This window comes from Vicugna pacos, unplaced genomic scaffold (assembly GCF_048564905.1).
Source record: "Vicugna pacos unplaced genomic scaffold, VicPac4 scaffold_103, whole genome shotgun sequence".
In the NCBI taxonomy this organism is placed as follows: domain Eukaryota; kingdom Metazoa; phylum Chordata; class Mammalia; order Artiodactyla; family Camelidae; genus Vicugna; species Vicugna pacos.
This window is the reverse complement of record NW_027328783.1, coordinates 4,230,728-4,249,456: the sequence shown is the minus strand read 5'-3', so window position 1 is coordinate 4,249,456 and position 18,729 is coordinate 4,230,728. Positions and strand designations below refer to the sequence as shown.

Below are 18,729 nucleotides of genomic sequence, written 5' to 3'. Positions count from 1 at the left end.
TGTTCAGCTGGATTGCTCGGGCCAGACCCCTCTGCCCGCGCCACCTGCCCCGGCGCCCCGGCCACAGCTGTCCAGGGCCAGGTGTGCCCCTGCCGCCTCTTGGCCCAGCCGGGCTCCCCTCAGTCCGCGGCTGGCGTCCGCTTCCCCTCTCCCGCCCGCGAGTCCTCCCCTCCCGGGCTTCCTCTCCTAGGCCGCCGACCCGTCCCCACCACTGGGCGGGCTGTGTCCCGGGCGGGCGGGGTCTGCACACCCGGACGGGGCGGGCGGCTTGGGCTGGGGCTGGGGCTGGCCTCCGAGCGGGGCTGCAGCCCGCGTCCCCCACCCCGCTCTCCCTGCCCCGCGACCCCGGGGCTGCCTTCCTCTCCCTTTCCCGATCCCTGAGGTCCAGATTAGCGGCGTGGGCGCTGCTCCCCAGGCTGAGAGCCCGCGGCTGTAACTCCCAGCTTCTCCTGGTGGAGTCGGGAAAAGGGAGCGGCAGTGCTGAGGGAGCTTCTGTCTCCTTGATCAGGATTTCTGCCCCAGGTAAGTACCTTGAACACTTTCAGGTGTTATGATGGCGGTGCTTGTTGATGTCACATGTTTTTATACTGAGAGGGATTACAGTGGTGAAAGCAGGGCTTGGTTCAGTTAAAAATGAGCTGAAGGCATGAGGCTGTCTCATCCTCCATCATTCACTCTCCCAGGGTGAAACGTGAGACCGTCGATCTTAAAAAGATACTTATAGTCCGTAACTAGTCCAGCCCAGCTACTGTGTGTTAACACGAACAGCACAACCCTAGGCGTTGGAGACCCAGGGACATTGCACTCCTAAAGAGCTCCTGGCAAAATCTGGTTTGTTTTGGTTTTTTTTGTTTGTTTGTTTTACTTAAATTGTGGGACAGACTAGTAGTAGAGAGGGAAAAATAATTGGCAAGAAGGATTTTTTCATATAACAGCTTTATTGTGATATTGTTCACACACCATGAAGTCCACCCACTTGAATGTTACAATTCAGCAGCTTTTAGCATATTCACATTTGTGCAACCATTATTATTCCAGAACGTTTTCATCACATCAGAAAGACCAGTTGAAATGCATGACCTATCCACCCCTTCCCAGTGGTGGTTCTAAAGAAGTTTCTTGGCTGTTCCTGACCATAAATTAACTTGTTACATTCCATGAAATATCTGGGAGGAATTCTAATCAGAATTGCAATGAATCTGTCTATCAAAGCAGGAAGAATTAATGTCTTTATGGCATAAACTTCTTCTACACATGAATATATCTGGGACCCTATCTTTTCATCTGTCCAGAGCCAGGCCTATGGGAAATCCTCATTAATTCTTGGGTTTGTGAATGATGAGATTCAATACATCATTAGATGCAACTGTAGCCTTTCACTGAAGAGAAAAGTAACCTCGTAGAAGCCAAGTGATTCTCTGATGGTTAGAATGAGTGACCGCCAGTGCTGGAGTATTCGAGTGGACTTGGTGCTTGCAGAGTTCTCCACCACCTACAGCTAAGGGGATTACCGTGTTCTTTTACTTTTTTTTTTATGGCGTTGCTTTTATTTTTACTTATTATATAAAATTATTTTTTATTGAAGTGTTGTAAATTTACCATGTTAGCTTCAGATGTACAGCAGAGATTCAGTTATAAGCTTAAGCATATGTATATAAATGTTTTTCAGATTGTTTTTAGTACAACTCATTACAAGAAATTGAAAATAGTACCCTGTGCTATATAGTAGGTCCTTGTCATTTATTTTATATTTATTAATGTGTATCTGTTAATCCTCCCTTTCCTGCCTGCTAACAACAGTTTGCTTTCTATGTCCATGAGTCTATTTCTAGCAGCACCGTTTTTGCTAGCAATATATGCTGGTTGGCTCTTTTCTGTTTCAGTAGTTCCATCTTATGTGTGGGCGTTTTTCTTCTGGTGGGCCTGTGTGTGGTTTGCACACGTGATAATAGAGATCTGTATTTGGGAGAACTCCAGGCCTCGTGTAGTCCCTCGTATGGAGCGCCCACTGAACTGATGCTTGAAATTGGAAAAAAACAGTAAATGTTGGAATTTCCACTATGGTTGAGACTTCCAGGTTTCTATAACCTCTTTAGCCCACCTAAATTTTGGCTGCACCCAATACTGGATAATCTGGTGGAACTTCATGGTATGGTGGTGTGGAGACAGGGCCTTGTATGCTTCTTCTCTTTCCTTTTTCTAACAATCATTTTCCTGGGCCTTCCAGGTACTCCCCCAGAAGGGCCCAGGGCTGGCTTGGTGTTGCACTGAGGCAATATTTGTTAATAAGTCCCTTTCCTCATCTCTTCTGAGCCTCCATTTCCTTCTCTGCACAATGAGGGCTTAGACTAGATAAGTGCTTTTCAGTTTCTTTTAAAGCCATGTTTCCTTTGAGAAACAGAAAATTCAAATCTCTCCTCCCATCACAACCCTTTAGATTTTGACACGTCCTCCAAGGAGTCACATAGCTCTTTGTGGTAAATTGACGTGATTGTGATTCCACGTGGCACAGAAAAGACTCTTCAGAGATTTATTGCAGGGAGAGGGCAGGAAAGGGGCAGTATGTCACACTTTCTTGTGTGAGCACTGGAGCAAAGGCTTGGGTTTAAATACAGTGTCTGATGTGGCATCTCTCTAATCTTGCACAATGTGATAAACCTCTATCCCTAGTTTCTTAATGTGTCAAGTTGGGGTGGTAATGTTTTAAGGCTTTTGTGAAACATTATACACATAAGCCATTTGTGTCTCGGTAGATACAAGACCTGCTAGAGAGTCGGAATTTCTTTAAAAATACATATATATTGTCCACATCACTCTGTCTGTGTGTATTTTGAAGTTCCTGGAGGGTGAGGGTTGAGTGTAATGTCCATCGTGGGACAGGTGTCCCATGGGTCTGTGTGCCTCAGATTGCCCCCTCCTCCCCAGTCCTCTTCCTCTCAGTCCAGGATGAAGTTCCCTAGTAGATTTACACACAGGTCTTGTGGAAATGGCTTTTCATTTTATTGTTTCACCAAGGAGGGTTGCCATCATGATCTCTGTGGTCAGGTTTTGGTGACCTGAAGGCTATGCAATTGGGGATTTCTATTTTATAAAAAGAAAAAAAATTACAAATACAAAATTAGACCTAGGTTGGTGGCAGGGGCTTTTGAAAGTGGGGACCATTAGCTTTTTTAGCTTCAGGTGCAGTGGCCTCTGGCCACGAGGACACATCCTCATGCTCTGAATTTGGAGGGACCAGTGGGTTCAGTGGGAATATTTACTGAGTGCATCTCATGGGCTGCGCATTCTCTTATTTGTACTGTGTGTTCCTTATTTGAGATGGTGAGCTGATTTAAACTCAATAGCCTCTTTAAAATAATAGACTTTTTATTTTTAGATGTAATGTAGATTCCCATGTAGTTGTAAGAGATAATATGGAGAGGGCCTATGGACTCTTTGCCCAATTTTCTTTAATAGTTCCATCTTGCAAAGTTGGGGTACTATTCATTCGTGACTCACTAATCCTTTTAGGTTTGTGTTATTGCCCTCATTTCTATTTATGAATAAACTGGTGTTGAGAGAAGCACACAGGTCTGCCCAGGTCACCCACGTGGTTAGTGAAGATTTGGGTGGAAAGTGGGCATGGCATTTCCAAGCAGTACCATTATGATGGTCTGTGGCAGGGAGCAGCATTCACTTTGCTTGTTTATTCATTCATTCAACAAACATTTATTGAATAAACTCTGTGGGTCAGATGCTTTCATAGGGTTATCTGATTCTTCAGCAGTATGGAGAATCAGGTAATGTTTTCTTTTTTTTTTTTTTAATATGAGAAAAATATCTCTGAGAGGTTATAATCTCCCCAAAGGAAAAATAGCTCATAAATGAGGGATAGTACATTTGTACAGTTCCTTCTTCTTATGCAGGTGGTACCCTAGGCATTTTACATTTGTAAACTTCCATAATCCAGATATATTCTTGTAAGGCAAGTAGTTTTTTTTTAATTGAAGTATAGTCAAGTTTACAATGTTGTGTCAATTGCAAAGTGGTTTTTTTTGAATTTTGAATGGAGAAAATATTTTTTGAGGGGGTTAATTAAGTTTATTTATTTGTTTCATTTTTCTAAAATGAGGTACTGAGGATTGAGCCTAGGTCCTTGAACATGCTAAGCACGTGCTCTACCACTGAACTGTACCCTCCTCCCCAAAGCAAGTTTTCTTACCCATTATTCTGCACCTTAGGAGTTCAAATAAATTGGCGTTGAAATCCAGATATTTTGATCCTACTATGGTTCTTTGCATTATATCCTGCTGAGGGGTGGGGAAGCAGTTCCTTTATTCATTCATTTATTCAGCAGTTTTGAGCACCGACTTTGCATCAGGGCCTGCCTAGGTGCTTGGAAACAGAAAACAAGAAATGATCCTTTTCTGCAGGGGATGGAAGCCTAGACCAAAAGCTGGGTAATGTGATCTGAGCTTCAGTAGCCATGTGCAGACGCTGAGGACAAACTTATCCCCGATTTGCTTGGACTTCCCTTGCCTTCTGGCTGGTGCACACCAGGTCGCCGCATCCCAGTGAGGCCCGCAGCCCACAGCACAGTATGTACATCGATTTACCCTCCCTTCTCGGCAGCGCCTGCAACATGAACGCCCCTGACTACATGCAGTGCGCTGAGGACCGCCAGACTCTCCCGATTGTGGTCCAACCCGTGGGGATCATCTTAGAGAATTTCTTTTGCATCTATAATGGAATCTCCTTGGTGAGCCAGATCAGACCGTGCGGCTCCCAGTGGGCACTCTGTATCTACTATAGGTATCTCTATGCGCCCGAGAATGGATGGAGTGACTTCCAGACCCACCGCAATGTCATGGGCCTTGTCACCATTACTGACTGCCTCTTGGCCAAGACCTTCTAGAAGCTCCACGCACAGAGGAGCTGTATGGCACCACGCTCTACGACTCTCAGCTCTTTGTCTTTGTGCTGTATGGGGAGGTGGCCGAGCAGCCGCACACCGACGTGGCCTTCAATCTACGAGGACTGCAGGGTGGTGGAGAAGAGGATCGACGACTTCACTGAGTCACTCTTCATCTTGCCCAAGTCCAAGTGGCTGGATGGGGACCCCGAAAATTCTGGGGAGAAGACCCCCCTCCTCTACATCCTATTTGAGAAGGAGGACTTCGTGGGACTGGACACAGACAGCAGGCAAGTCAACCTGAAGGCCGGGCCACCCTGGCTGTGTGACAGATTGCTTCCCTACATCCAGAATGGGATCATCAAGGAGGAGGGCTTTCTTGTAGCCAAGGCGGGAAGGAGGTGTAGCCCGCCGGTTTTCAGACGTTTAAAACTAAATCCGCCTTTGTTTCAGAGAGATCCTTTTAGGGTTAGTGTGGACACTTACTCCCCCCTTTCAGCCAGGACACTTGGGGGGACCCCTGGAGTTGCTGTCCAATAGAGTAGCCACAGCTACTGTTGTTAGTAGTGCTGGGGAGGAGGCCGGTCTGAGCTGAGATGTGCTGTAGGTCAAATGCACATCAGACGCTGAAACTTGTCTAGTAAAAAGAATATAAACTATCTTGTTACTTTCTATATTGATTACACGTCAAAATGATAGTATTTTACATACAGTAGAATAAGTAAGGTCTGTTCTTAAAATCAGTTACTTGGTTTTTTTTTTTTTGTTGTTACATTTTAAACGTGGCAACTGAGAAACATTATTTACATGACTCTCATTTCATTCCTGTTGGACAGCCTGTCCTGGGACAGTTTCATCCCTTTGCTTATAAATGAGACTCTGAATCCCGAGACGCAGAACGAGGTGCTGGTTGAGCTCAGGGTGGAGCCGATGTCTCCTGCCTCCCAGGCCCAGCACCAGCACGGCTCAGGCCCTCTCCCCTGCCTGACAGCCACCATGCCAAGTTAGGGCATCAGGAACACTGCCAGGGGCTTCCGAATTAGCTCCTTACGCAGGGAAAGGCATGTCACGGTGTATGGGACACAGCAGGGAAAAATTCGTCCTCACTTTGTCCCTGTGATTAGGTCAAAGACCCCACTCTGCCTTGGAAGTGCAGATGATCTCTTCTGGGCTGCCTAACCCCTCACCCTCTACTATGTTTCCCTGTGTATCTTTCAAGCTGTCCCTCGGGCAGAAGAGGGTGAGACGTCTTTGCCGAGAGGTGGTCCCCCTTTACTGGGGAGAGTGAGGTGAGCTGTGTCCCCCCGGCCTACGGCCTCGGGCCTTGAGTCTGGAGAGCGCTCATGGCGGTCCCACAGGTGACGGTCGGAGGACATGGCACGTGCTGCCGGGCCCGCTGTGCAGGAGGGGCTCTGTGATTCTCTGTGATTCTAAGGTCAGATTCTACTTTCTTGTTGTTGGTAAGATGGAGGAGAAGATGCCAGAGAATTGATAAAAAGAAAATCCACACCAGTCCTGTGAATGACAGACACAGGGGATCCGTGTCCCACCTGCGTGTGGTGCCTGGCAGGCTCTGGAATAATTTTCACTTCCTCCCCGGACATTCCTCTATGGCTTAAGGAAGGGGAGAGGCATGTCGTGGCCATGATCTGTACTTGTCCTCACAGGGCCCTGTGATCTACATGCCCACACTACACTTCTGCTCCTTGGAGATGAGGTGTCAGGTTTAGGAAACTGGGCACTGCTGAGGGCATAGCTGCCAGAACCGTGCTACACCAAGGCTGGCTCCGTTCACCTCACCTGTCACCTCCTGTTGAGTCCTAAGGCGTCATTCAAGGTAGGTGCATCGGTGCAATGAAAGCAGGGACCTCCTTCACCCCCTGGACAGACTGGTGGGTGATCAGTGGAAGCCTGGAGCCCTGCCCCAGCCCCACGCCAGTGCCTCCTATTTTGTCATAGGAGGCACTGGTGACATTTTTGCTCAGCAACTGCTTGGCTCTGATTCTGCAGAGCCAACAGAGAATGCCAGCTTGTTTTTGCCTTTTGAAGTCTGCCCTTGGGATTTGGCGGAGTAGCTGGATGTGTGCTTAGCCCATAGTGGTTGACACTGTCACCATTGTTTACCCAGAACCTCGTGTACCAGGCATGGCTGCCGGCATCAAAATACAGCAGCACATTAAACCTCCCTCCTGGTGGGTCTGTCTGTTCTGGTACCATAAGGGCTCAGCCAGCATCTGAACGTCAGTGAGATAACGTGGCCAGTGAGCTCGGGTCAAGCACGTTCTCCTCCAGTGACTTTTACTCCATTGTTGCTTTTACTATTACACAGTCATTAATTTTTTAAACAATGCTTTGGTTCAGGAGCAGAACCTAATTCTCCCCTGTTCCTCTTGGTGGGAGTGAGTAAAGTTGTCCAGCTTGAAATGCGACCACATTTTGTAGCTCAAAAGCTGTCTACACGCATCTAGGTGAAGTTTTGGTTTGGGGCGCTGACCACGTTGGGGTCCCCCGGCAGCATCGCTCCCCTCAGGCCCCTGCCTTCCCTGGATCAGGAGGTGAGGGTGGGTCTCACCGTCCCCGCGTCCCTGTCCTCATCACACTCACGTAATTTCTTGTAAATGCTGTCAAAGTCATTTTTGTTCTCGTGTGTTTCTAATTTTGGCTGTTCCTCTATTCCTTTTTCTATTTTCCTTTATCCCTTATACCACCCCGTGAGCATGTTGTTCGGTCTGAAAATGTGGGCTGTGCACACCCTGCATTGGAATAGCCAGATCGCCCTCTGTGCCGTCTCCATCGCTATAAAAAGCAAAAACTTAACAGTTGCCATGATTCGTATATTATCCTAGTCATCTTATTTTCTACTTTTTTGGAATTTTTGCTATGTTAGCACATCACCCACTGGAGTTTGATATCTGTTAAAGTCCTTGCTTTGAGGAACCTATTAGTTCGTCCTTATATTTGGTAACAAATGCTCTCTTACTAATTTTGTTTATTTGTTTTGAAGAAGTGAGATGCGAATTGATTTAGGCGGCTGCTGAGGGATTTTTTTCATGGAGTATTTAAACTTGGAAAGTCAAAATCTGCAGCACCTTGCTTGATTCTGGCTTTTACACAAACGTGCTCGGCACACGGTTCCTGGCTGTCGCTGTGTGACGTGCGTGACGGCGCTTCCTGGCCGGCGGTCACTGGTGAGGAAGTGGCCGGCTCGGGGGTGACAGCTGCAGGGGACGCTGTTGAAGGAAGCAGTCACCGGTTTTTTGTTTTTTGGTTTTTTTTTTTGCATTCACCTTCCCAGTGCCATTTAGTTTACTTTGCATTCATAGAGGGGCAGGAGCGGGCCTAAAACCATGCCACTCTTTTGTTCCCTTTATGAGGCTGGTTTTTCTAAGTATCAGGAAAACATTGCCTTGTCCTAAGGAGCTGGTTCACTTGGATCTGGTGGACACAGGGACCCCTAAAGGGGACCGTAGCTTCCTCTCTGCTTCAGCCAGTGGGCATTCAGAGCCAGGTCTGTGGTTTGCCTCAGCAGCCGTGCAGGCCTCCCTGCACCGGCCTTTACTTTTACCCCTTTTTGGCAGTAAATAGCTGACTCTGTGTCTGTTGCAGCTGATGTCCACCACTGACGGCCGTGTGGTTATTTTGCGGTAGTGAGTCTCCAACACCCCTGTCAGCCGTGAAGGGACCTTGCATTCTCACCCCGACCCTGGTTCATCTCACCCAGGGAAAGGGCTTGGCCACCACCGTCATGCTGGACATGAGGCCTTGTTTCTCCTTTCATGCTCTGGTCCAAATGTGGACACTTCATCCTTCACTGACTTGGTCTCACTTGAGACAGTCCAGACTTTCTGAAAGAGTCCATCACATTCTGGGGGGGAACAGAACAGAAGTAAGGGTCGCAAGTAGGAGTCTAGGCTGTCTGGGTTGGCAAATGCAGGCTGGGATCTGTGATGGCCGGTCTGTGCCCTGGAAACTGTCCTTTCCAGTGGCTCCCGAGAGAAAAGGGGTCGGAGCGAGAACAGACTTGCCTGGGTTCCTACCATCCTCATCTGCTCACCGACAGGAGTGTCAGCTAACTAGGAGCTCCCCCAGACCTCGGGCCCTTGAAACCTCAGATCACGGGAGATTCTTGAGTCCCTTCTTCTGGTCCTTCTTTGTGAGAATCCAGTGCCTTCTGAGGTGACTGGCAGCAGGAGATGCCTCCCCCTCCAGGGAACTCCCTTCGGAGGACTGTGACTCAGTGCACCTTGCTGTGAGCTTGTGGGTTTCCATCGTGCTCCCTGCAGAACCAGACTTGAGACTGGCTTAGCGACAGAAATAACAAGACTGATTCCAGGGCAGGGCCAGGTGGAGGGAACAGTGGAAATTGAATGTGACCTCAAACACCTAGGTGGGTGCTGGGGCTGTTACTAAAATGGGGAGCCTGGGAGGTACCTGCCAGGAATCGAAGTCTAGAGTAAATGGTGGACATAAGGCCTTTTTTTTTTGACATATGGCATTTTTAAGATGCCATTTGTCATCCAAGTTAGGACTTCCAAGAGGCACTCGTGTCTATGAGCCTGGGGCTCAGGTGAAGGAGCTGGACTAGAGATACACATTGGGATTCGTCATTCTTAGCTGGTGTTCACAGCCGTGCAAGTGGATCAGCTCATCTCAAGAGGTGCAGACTGTGTCTGAGGGGGGGCAGGGCTGTGTCTGGTTTGGAGGAAAGCCCGGACCATGCAGCTTTGGTGTGTCAGTCAGCGGCGTTTGTGATTTTCAGAGCAATGGCATTTATCCTTAAGGTTCTGGGGGGTGGGCAGGCCCACCCAGGAAGAAATCTGAAGAGAGGGTTTTGGCCACGTGTGTGCGTCTTGGGACAATCCAGAGGCTGCAGGGTCCAGAAGGGGAAACTCCTCAGAAGCTGGAGTCGGAGTGGGGAGTTGGGAGAATGTAGTCACACTCTCCTGTGATGAAGGGAGGGAGGCCTAGGGAGTCCGCACCCTAGCGGACTCTCTTTCCCACGAACAAAAGGCAATCAGACAGAAGATTTGAGGTAAGAAGGGATGGGCGTTGGGAGAGGAGCCAACCTGGAGAACGGTGGTTGAACAATTCTTGAATAGTCTCCCTGAAACATAGAGTTATAAAAACCCAGACTCTTAAGAATATTGATAGTGACTGGGGAGTAGGCAGTTGTTTTTCTGACCTCCTAAGGGTAAGGTATGTATCCGGGGATATACAGAAGAATCGGGCAGTCTGTTCCTGGGGCTTCACCCTTACCAGGGGGAACAGTGCAAGTTTAAAGGGGGAGGAGGGCAGCGGAGGGAAAGTAGCCAGGCCCCGTGTCACGTACCAGTCGGCCGCCCTACTTGCGTGTTGCATTCACATCCATGCCTCCCAAGTGGGCGGTGGCAGCCCCGTTTTGAAGATTGGGAAGCCTCCTCAGAGGTTTAAGGAATTGGTTCATTTAGCAGCTAGTAAATGCTGTAGCAGGATTCCAGCAGGGCCTTGTCAGACTTCAAGGGCATGTTCTCTCTACTAATTCCGGTTGTACCTGAAATGGTGAAGTGAGTCAGTTTCGGAGCCTTTCAGAGAAAGTACGCTTTAAGTGCCTCAGGACTGTTGCACAAAGCTCAGTGTTCTTTCATGGTTCGGAACCACCGCAGTGCTTTTTGCCCCACAGATGTAAGGTCTTACTCCTTTGACGATGGCGTGGTTGTAAATGACATACAGGTGCAAAACCACACTTAGCAGCTTCTGAAGGGAAACTCTCCTGTTCTCCCTTGATCGGCTTTCTTCCACGGGATGTAACTGTGCTGCAGCTAAGGCCTGAGATTTCCGTATGGAGTGAGGGTTTGATATCCAAATTTAGCATAGAACAGTCAGATGGAGAAAATCGAAGATGACAATATATTTTGGGGTTTCATTAGACAAGACATACTATCTGTTAATGGCTCATAAAGCTAATGAAATTGAGTACAGAACATTGCATTTCTTACTTTCTACTGAGAGCTGTCTTCCAACATAAGGTTCTCTGCTTTGGAACTTCAGCTCAGCCACTAGGGCGCCTGTCATTGTGTTGGTGTGATTGCATTTACACAGTGCATGTAATCTGGGCTTCCTTAGCCCCAAACACTCCAGTGCAGAATCATAGGCTGTAGCCATCACTTAGTTATACAAATACTTCTAAAACTATATGATACCAAAAAAAATAAATAAATAAAAATAAAGAGAGAGAGGGAGATTGCCTTTATCAAAGTTCCTTTGGATTTTAACTGCAAAGTGTTGTTGAGCAGCTCTGGTTTCCTTTGGATATGAATATATACATTTCTTTGCATGTAACTTGGATTTCAGGCTTGAACACCAAGCTCTTGTTTTCCATGAGCCACAAAAATCATAGCCAAATGACACACGTATGAAACAGTTTATTCTTTTTATCTGAGACAGAATCCTTGAATTTGGGACTTGAGCTGCGACTTTCCTGTTTGCTCTTCCCACCCCTCTTGTCACCTCACTCCTTTTTCCCACGTGGCCTCCAAGAGGTCATGGTCTCATAGGAGCAGGTGGACAAATACCAGTTGGTCGCCAAGCAGTGCTGCTGTAGATGGAGCCCAGCCAAGAGCTAAAGGACATCATCAGGGAGGACTTCCTGGAAGAAATTGGCTCTACATTCAGTTCTGAGGACAGAGTAAGAGTCAGCCAGGGGAAGGAATCAAGAGGGTGACTCAGGTGGCAGGAGCAGCCTGGGTAGAGGCCTGGAGGCTTGTGGGGTGAGGACTCGGGGAGACTGCCCTGTGTGGTCCAGGGTGGTGGGTGACCCTGCTTTGAAGGACACTGGAGAGGGCCTAGGGGTGGAGGGCTTTGGAGGAGCTTGGTTTTTACTAGAACTGACACAGAAGAGGCAGTGAAGGGTGTCAGCAGGAAGTGACCCTTAGGAGAGCAGCTCTGCCTGTCCTTTTGAGTCCCACCCCTTCATTCTTTTATTCACAACACACGCAATTCTGAGTGTCTAGGGGAGAGGGGGTGGACCTACAGTAGTAAGCAAAATGTACTTGCTTCTTGAGAGCTTAGCAGTGTCAGAAGTTGACTTAGATTAAAATGTTTTATTAACACAGCAGGGCACCTAATCCAAAGTGCGGAGGTTGGAGGGAAGGAAGACTTCCTTGACAAACAGTTAAAATGAGCCTGGAGGCTAGTGGGAAGTAGCAGCAGGTCACGGGGCCCCTGAGGTCACTGGGGACCTGGTACTGAGGTGAGGATGGACAAGCAGGGTCGGGGGTGGGGCTAGAACTCTACCAGGGAGCCTCTGATGGGTTTGAAGTGGGGGAGATGTAATCAAATTTGTGCTTTGGGAAGGCTGCCTTGGCTGTGTGTGTGTGTGTAGCGGGGAAGAGGGGGAGGGTGTCACCAACTGGGAGGGTCATTAGAAGACCATTCACAGGCTCGGAGGCCACCAGTGGGAGAGGGGCGTCGGGACTGCTTGGGGACCGCAGGGGCAGAGTGGATGCCGGGTTTCCTTGTGTGGAGGGCTTGTTAGCGGGGTCGCTCTAGCGACACCTTGTGGCTGGAAGTAAACAGATGGAGGCCGCCAGGTGGACTTACCTCTTCTCTCCTTCCCTGCCTTGTGTGATGATCTTAGCTCTGCCAACATATGGAACAGAAGAGCTAAGTTCCAGAGTAGCCCAGGACTTTGCTGGGCTCGTTCAAGTGAGAGCAGATAGGATTTAGGCTTGTGTTGAGATCTGTAAGTTAACTTAGCTAGAAACGTCCTGTCTTTTGGATTTTCATAGGGGTAGTAATTCTTGATAAAGATTGCTTTCTTGGTGAGAGGAAATTTAATACAACTGATGTCTTTCTCAAAAAATATCTTATCTTTTAAGAAATTTAATATTCAAAATAATAGGAATATTTTAAAATGATAAACTAAGGCTTTCGTGTAGTTTCTTTGGTTTCTGAGTTGATGTGTAGGTAGACCCTTTGCATTACATAATAGCACATCTTTGACAGTATTTAAAGAGCTGTTAGTGAGCGCCCCCAATTTGAAAGCATCATTAAAGCTTGCTCTGAAATAGTGAAGTCATATAGGTCTTGTTTGCAGAAGCCAGATATTTGGTTTATAATCTGCAGCATAGCTCCCTTTATAAAATAATAATAGATTCAAAATTAACAAAGTGGAAAATAATTGATTTTTTTTAAAAAATGAAACATAAACTTTCTTGTGCTATTGTTGCAACTGGAAATTTTGAAAAGAAAAATCCTATTGTAATATCATCTAAGTGAAATACATATATGTCTGTCACATTTGAATAGTAACTGCACAGTGGTTTTTGAAGTCAGGATCATTCCAGCTCAGATACTGGCAGTGATGGTTGCTGGTTTTCAATGGAAGAGCCTAAATTTGCTTTCTTAGCTTTATTCTTTTCTTTTCTTATATTTTCTTTTCTTTTCTTTTCTTCTCTTTTCTTTTCTTCTCTCTCTCTCTCTCTCTTTTTTTTTTTTTTGGGGGGGTAGTGCGAGGGTTGAGTAGTGCTGTGTCAGCATGATTTGGGGGCAATTTGTGGGCAGATGTCGTGCAGCAGCAGTGAGATATTTCCATGCATTTTACTTTCCGGACATCACCAGGGAACATGTGTGGTTTGTGCCTGCAGGATGGGATGCTGCAGGACTCCCTGGTCCATCAATGTTATGTCTTGGAGCTGCTCCGGTCAGTGAATGATTTTCTGTGGCTTGGAGCTAATGTGGTCTGATGCAGATGATCAGATGTGTAACTAAAGTACTGTTACTTGAAATAAGAGAAAAGCTAGCAAAAATGTCTCTAAAATACAGGATGAGGGAGGAGAATTGGCTGAGCTGCTTGCAGTGGGGAATATTCTCAGGTGACTCCCTCACTGTGTCTCCTGTCACTATCCCCCACAGCCCTGCATGGCAGTCCTACTGAAGCAACCATGCACTTTCTCAGAAACGCGCTGAATTTCCTTGTGCCTCTGATTGTTCACTTTTTTTTTGAAAGCACATCTTGCCCTTTGCTTAAATGCCATCCCTGCTAGCCACCACTTACACTCATTCTTCTGGACCTCGTCCATATATAGCTGCTGAATGAAAGAACAAAATGTAGTATCTCCATTTAGTGGAATATTATTCAGACATAAGAGTGAATAAAAAAGAAAAAATAAATAAAGGGGAATATGAAAAAAGCCATCTGCTCTGGGTAGTCCACCCTGACTGCTCAACCCGGCCTTTTCCCTTTGAAACCCCACCCCTTATACCCCACTCTACTATTTTTGATAGTATTTACCACCTTCTAATAAAGTTTAACATTTTCAAAAAAAAAGAGACATGCTGATACCACTTCAACATGGGAAAGCCTTGATAACAGCACGTTAACTGAAAGGGGCCAGACACAAACGGCCACATATTGTTGATTTCAGTGATCTTAGAAATGCCCAGAATTGGCTCATGCAGTGGCAGAGAGCAGATGATGGTTGCAAGGGGCTGGGTGGAGGGGGGTTGTCGAGTGACTGCTAGTGACAGGGGTGTTCTATTGGGGTGATGAAGTGTTCTGGAAATAGATGGTGGTGAGGGCTGCACAACCGTGAGTGTGCAGAAGACTGCTGAGCGCTGTCTCTGGGAGTGCTTGTTGTTGGGGCGGCTTTATTTTGTTCTCATCCTGTAATGTGAAGGGTCATCTTGTGCTGAGACCATTCAACTCCTGTGAGTGGTAAGGCTAAGAGACTTTGCAGAGTCATGTTTCTTTTTTCCCCCTTGCTGAGTGTAGGCAAAAATGGTTTAAGCCTGAGAAAGTGCTCCATATGCAGAAATGTCTTTCAGTTTTGGCTGGTGTAAAAATCTTGTGAGCTTTTTAATCATTTAGGACAGTCTGTAGGGGGAAACAGCCTGTGAAGCCTGGGTGAGACTTGGAAGAGCCGCGCTACCCTCCCAGACACGGGTGGGGATTTCACCCCCATTCAGGCAGTGAAGGGCCAAGACCCGTGAGAGGAGTTGACAGTCATGAATATTTATGTGTATCCGCTGCTTCATCTTGGATATTAATTTCTAGCTGAGTCATTTTGTGGCGGCAGCCTCATCCTACATCAGGAATTTATAGTATCTGCTCTTTGAGGTGAAGAGCTGACAGACTTGATTATTTAACAGTCTATCTTGTATTGATATCTCAGATTCCTTTGTCAATCGCAAAACAGCAGAAATACAGACGTCCTTTAATGCCGATGTGACCTGGAGCAGGTTTAGTTTCTGTACCTCAGTGACCTTATCTGCGTGTGGGGAAGATGATAACAGTGCTTCCCTCAGAGGGGCTGGTGAGAGGAGACTGAGAAGCACAAATGGAAGACTTACACGAGATGCTCATGAATGACAAAATTTAGTGCTCTCAGCCTGGTGAGGCCTCAGGGGCAGAGATGTCAGAACAGAGCAGTCCTAGCCGGAGTTCGATCCGCATTGGCAGGTTTCATGATCACTATCACCACTGTGGGTTATCAGGTAGTTTTAAGACTTGGTAATATGAATTCATGAATAATGTTAAAGACTAGACAACTCAGATCCGGTTTACATAGTTCTCAAGATTTCCTGTGAGAAATGGATATTTTTTCCCCATCTTAAATCTGAGTGGATTCTCTAAAAAAATTCTGTAGTCCTCCATCTTTTTCCTTTAATTCTCCTTTTTTTTAAATAAAAGTTTTTAAATGGAGTTACTGGGGACTGAACTGAGGGCCTCATGCGTGCTGAGCACATACTCTCTCAACTGAGGTATACTCTCCCCCATAATTTTTTTAAACTTTACTTTCTTAGTATTCAGAGGTTAGAGGCCTCTAATTCTTTTTTTGGAGACTTGTCCATAAACTGGTAAATCTAAAATTAATGGACAAAATTTGGTTTATTAAAAAAATCATTAGAACTTTTATCAATCCATTCAAAAGGGAATGCTTATTGAGTTAAAATGTTTCTCCTTTATGGTGATTTCTAATTTTTGGTCTAGCTTAACTTATTAAAAGTAATCCTCATCATCATAATGACCAAGCTTGCTGTGAGTGGACACCTACCAAAGGCTAAACTGTTTTTCTCATGTTTTACTTCAAAGCAGGTGTTTGACGGTAGGTATCAATGTCTCCTTTTTGCAGCTGAGGGATTGAGAGGTGGGCAGCTTGTCCCAAATCAAACGCAGCTGGCGGTGCCTAGCTCGGTGCTGGAACCCGGGCTGCACAGGATGCATTCTCAATTTCTCCTCTGATCAGCCTCCCGTTGAGTGGTTTCCCGAACTCCTGTGAGTCCATAAATGACCGATTTTGGCGATCTCAGCCTGATGAGGCCTTCAAAGGAGAGACACCAGTGAGAATGTGAGACAGAGCGGCATAAATTAAAATTGTACATTTTCACAAATGTTGCATTCTCAGGTAATGACTTAAATAGTTTATGTTTTCTTTATATTAGTGCTATGTAAGCACTAAAAACAAAACATTAAAAATGATTATAGTGCAAAATAGGAGTGGGCTTTGAAAGTCCAATCATTGCTAATGATGTTGCTTGTTTTTCTCTAGTGGTGCTTATTGACAGAATAATTTACAATGACTGAATTTGTTTTATGTATGTAGTCTTAGTATGGAGGAAAAGTTTGTCAGTGCATATTGAAAGTAAAATCTTTACTCTTTTCTTTCCTGATGATAAATATGTACGTTGTTTCCATGGCTTAAGTATATTTCCTCATTTGTGAAATTTGAGTGATGCCGTTTACCATGTCTGACTGTGAGAGGTAGACGCCTTGTATACAAAGCATCCAAGAGCTGCTTAGTAAAAATGTGCTGTCACAATGACAGATAGTTTAGAAGGATCAACTGTGAATACTAAAGAGGGTGGCTTGTTTCTGATGCATATTCAATATGGATATATATGAATATGGCTTAAAGTAACAAGGATTCAGGGTTTTGTGTGTGTGTGTGCGTGCAGTATGAAGTTTTAATGAAATCTGTATCATTCTATTGAGACAGGGACTAGTTAAATTGACTTAAGCAGACGACCTTGAAGATTATTTACACAGAATGTGTATTGTTACAACTCAGTGTTCATGCTGCCGTGTAACTATACACTCAGACATTTAAATTCGTAGGACTCTGACCAGAAGCATTAAGTTTAGAAAAATCCACATTGATCATTTTCAGGGAATAAGCTTCTCTCTTTTGTGATTAAAGAAAATTTTGATTTATTTTTCTGCACTCTTAATAGGTTTTAAAATATCAAAACATTGATTTGACATGTCAGCTTTTTTAATAGAAAGAAGCTCATGCTGTTTTAATATGTAAATAAATGTTTTTGTATTTCAATACACTTCTATGATTTCCTGGCTCTTTGAGAAGTATTTTGCAAGATACTTAGATTACCTCCTGTTGGAAAAATACAGACATGACTTTTATGAATATAGGCCTAGTACAGGTCTGTTGGTTTTTGCTACAGTGCAAGACATGAGGACTAGGAGAGCAGTATGTGCTACATAAGCTTTTAGTTATCTGATTCTTGTTTCTGATCCACAGGCAATTTTTGTGTTGCACCTTTCCAGGCAACCAGGAAGGCCTTTTAAGCCATAGGTGGCGCTGTTACACCTTCTTACAGTCTTAACTTTCCTGTTTGTAAAGGAAGTCTTAAACAACGTTTTTTTTTTTTTTTGATTCCTTTGCTTAGTGCTTCAGGGTAGCACAATGTCCATTATGTCTGACTACCTGGAACTATTATTCTGCTTATGTCTTAGTTTTATTCTATCATCTCGCTGTGAACATTTCAGACTTCCTGTGCAAACAGTTGCAACATCGGACTTTTCTTGCAGTGTTAGAAACCAGTGAGCCGGGATTTTATAAAAGAGCTAGAAGCGGCCTCTGGAGCACCTTAAAGCTGAAAAGTGTACTGAGTTCCCTAAGTATTATCCCCACCGCTGTGTGTCAATGGGTGGTAGGAGATTTGGTACATATACAAAGGGGTGTGGTGTTTTGACTTGGGTTTGCGTGCACACGCTGCCACTGAGCTACGTGATCCTGAGTCAGTTCGTTCTGAGTTTTTCCCTCGTCTGTGAGATGGGGACACTCATTTCTGCTTTGTAGAATTGTGAGAATTAGAAATTATGTAAAGTGTTTAGCACAGTGTGTATGACAAGAGGGCTCATAATCTTAACTGCTGTTTGGTGTGAAGCCATCATTTGATAGTCTTTGGCAATTACTGAGAAACAGAAAAATAAGAAAAGCTGGTTTTATGATGAAAGATATTTGAGGAGGTTCCATAGTTCCTATATACATAATTTAGCATCAGCAGAGTCAGGACAGTTACACAGTCGCCCTGAACCAATGTTAAGCCACAGAATTTTTGTTACTTCATATATGTTGGGGCTTAAGGGGACCCAATACTTATACACATGTTGTGTCCAGCAGCCAACTGAGAGATGACTAAGAAGAACAGGCAGGCGATAAGTGTCTCCTTTATTACTGATGAAGCCACGTTCTCCATGAAATTCAGGGCTGTGGGAGAGTGAGAGTCATGACACTATGTCCCAGAATTAGAGACTTATGCAGTCCCAGGTAACTCTGGTCCACAGCGAGCATTCCCTTGAGAGATTCTGACCCATAATGCACAGGACTGTCTTGCCATGGAACTGAGCATCCCGGCTGCTTCCTAAGGGTGGCCAACACTGGAGGGGAAGGAAAGCTTTCATATGCCCTGCTTGTCTCCCCGGATTCACACCTCAATCTGTTAGTGTGAGGAGGGCTAGCCGTGGGCCAGTGGTCAGGGGTGTGAAGGGAGAAGCAGTCTCCCATGGACCAGAGGAGTGAGGAGGAGGGAATCCCCCCTCAGATTAAACAGGTGGTGGC

The 18,729-nt window shown here is 45.7% G+C and overlaps 1 protein-coding gene across 1 annotated transcript in view; it reads left to right on the top strand.

The window, feature by feature from the left end:
* The window catches only part of LOC140694719 (uncharacterized), a 31,753-nt gene that overhangs the window by 1,135 nt on the left and 11,889 nt on the right, over window positions 1-18,729 (top strand). The window contains exon 3 of the mRNA XM_072957830.1: window positions 444-522. Within this exon, the coding sequence (XP_072813931.1) occupies window positions 444-522 (79 nt within the window). The remainder of the gene's footprint in view (window positions 1-443; window positions 523-18,729) is intronic.